Here is a 1,558-nt window from a genome sequence, read left to right as displayed (position 1 = left end):
CACCGCCGGACGGGGGAGATGGAGCCAACAGCCCCGCCGCCGCCACCGCCCTCCCCGGGGACCAGGAGCCACCGCCGGCCTTGCCGCCCAGGCGGACACTGTGGCTCCTCGCCCACCTTTTTAGCCAGCCCGGCCTCGCCACCTGCCCCGCTCCCCCCGTCTCCCGGGGGTACCGGCGGGTGGGCGGCCGGCCGGCTCCCCGTGGCTGACGGTGCTGGGGCTGCCTTCGGCCAGGAAAGGCTCTCCCTGCCTGGCAGGAGCGGTGCGCAGCCCTCTTTTGCATGGGAAACGAGGCGGCCGTGATGGCTGCTTTCCCCTCGCTCCCCCGAGAGTGTCGAGCCAGGCTGGAAGCCGGGGCTGGCAAGGGCTGCCCGGGCAGGGTCCCAGCCCCCACTGCCAGCCCGGCGCAGCCACTTGTGCTGACCTGTGACCCCCTCGCTGGCTACCTTGCGCACCAGCCTTTCCCAGGGGGGGATGGTGGGGATGGTGATAAGAACGTTCCTTCCAGCTCACACTACTGCAGGAGGAAGCTGACAGGCCAGGCAAAGCCCCGCTGACCCCGTGCACCCGTGGGCTCGACATCGAGAGCGCAGACCTCTGACACCCCTGCTTGCAGAGCGCGTGCTGCGCAAGCCCGTCCCCGGCACCGGGAGGAGGGGATTGCCGGCAAGGCACCGGGAAAGCACGGGAAGCTTTTCCCCCACCCCCCAAAGCACAGGCTGTCAGTACCAGCCACAGCGCCTCGGCCCCCCGAGAGCAAGGGGAAAGTGGCAGAGCCCGGCTCAGCAGGTACCTCGTATCTACATCCCCCGGAGGGCTCTGGGGAACGTCCCAGGAGCGGTGCCGCCACATCTGCTGCAGCACGAGCTGATGCGCTCAGCCGGCTCGGGGTTCACTCTCGCTCTTCCTCCCACGGCGGCCGCTTTCCGGAGTCATCCCGAGGGCAGGTCCCTGGCAGTGCTCCGCCGCCCGGCCGCCCGCCCGGGGCCCCGGCTTTGTTTGCACCCTCCACCTGGTTCCTCTCTCTGCACTTCCTGGAAGTGTGAGGGCGGCTGTCATTGCAGCCGGCTGCACCGCACTCTTCCCCCAGCAGCCCACGGCGCGGGGCCAACTCCTGTGCTGGGCCCTCTCCGGAGAAGCCTCGTGTGCGCCCTCGGCAAGCAGGAGCATGCCCTGGCGCGCCGGGCTGCGCGCGGAGGAGTGGCACCTCCCTTGCCGGGTGGCTCTTCAAAAGCCCCCGGGCTCGAGACAGCCCCCTCTCCCAAAGCTGCCCCAGCACCACCATGCAACCCAGGCCACGGCGGTGGGGTCATCCTCCTGGCACCCACCCTGTGCCATGAACGTCCTCACCCCACATGTCACCGCAGCACTCGCAACCCCCTGGCTGTACGTGTCCCCCCTGTGCGGCGGGTCTCCAGACACCCCCCAACCAGCAGCGTCTGCTTGCCCTGCACTGGAGTTCATCAAAAAAACACCTGGGTAACCCAAATATGGGCACTGCAGGAAGCACGAGCATTTGGGATGCTCCAGACCAGCTTCCAAAGAGCGGAGAGATGGA

General features: G+C 68.7%; 1 protein-coding gene across 1 annotated transcript in view; it reads right to left on the bottom strand.

Annotated features, from left to right (window-relative positions):
• The window catches only part of DGKZ (diacylglycerol kinase zeta), a gene marked incomplete at both ends in the record, with an annotated part of 39,058 nt that extends 38,206 nt beyond the window's left edge, over positions 1-852 (bottom strand). The window contains one exon of the mRNA XM_082000449.1: positions 794-852. Coding sequence (XP_081856575.1) covers positions 794-852 — 59 coding nt within the window. The remainder of the gene's footprint in view (positions 1-793) is intronic.
• Between the last annotated feature and the right edge of the window lie 706 nt (positions 853-1,558).

Source organism: Phaethon aethereus (assembly GCF_964289735.1).
Source record: "Phaethon aethereus genome assembly, chromosome: 5".
NCBI classification, from domain to species: domain Eukaryota; kingdom Metazoa; phylum Chordata; class Aves; order Phaethontiformes; family Phaethontidae; genus Phaethon; species Phaethon aethereus.
The sequence above is the reverse complement of the archived record's forward strand: the minus strand, read 5'-3'. Positions and strand labels throughout refer to the sequence as shown.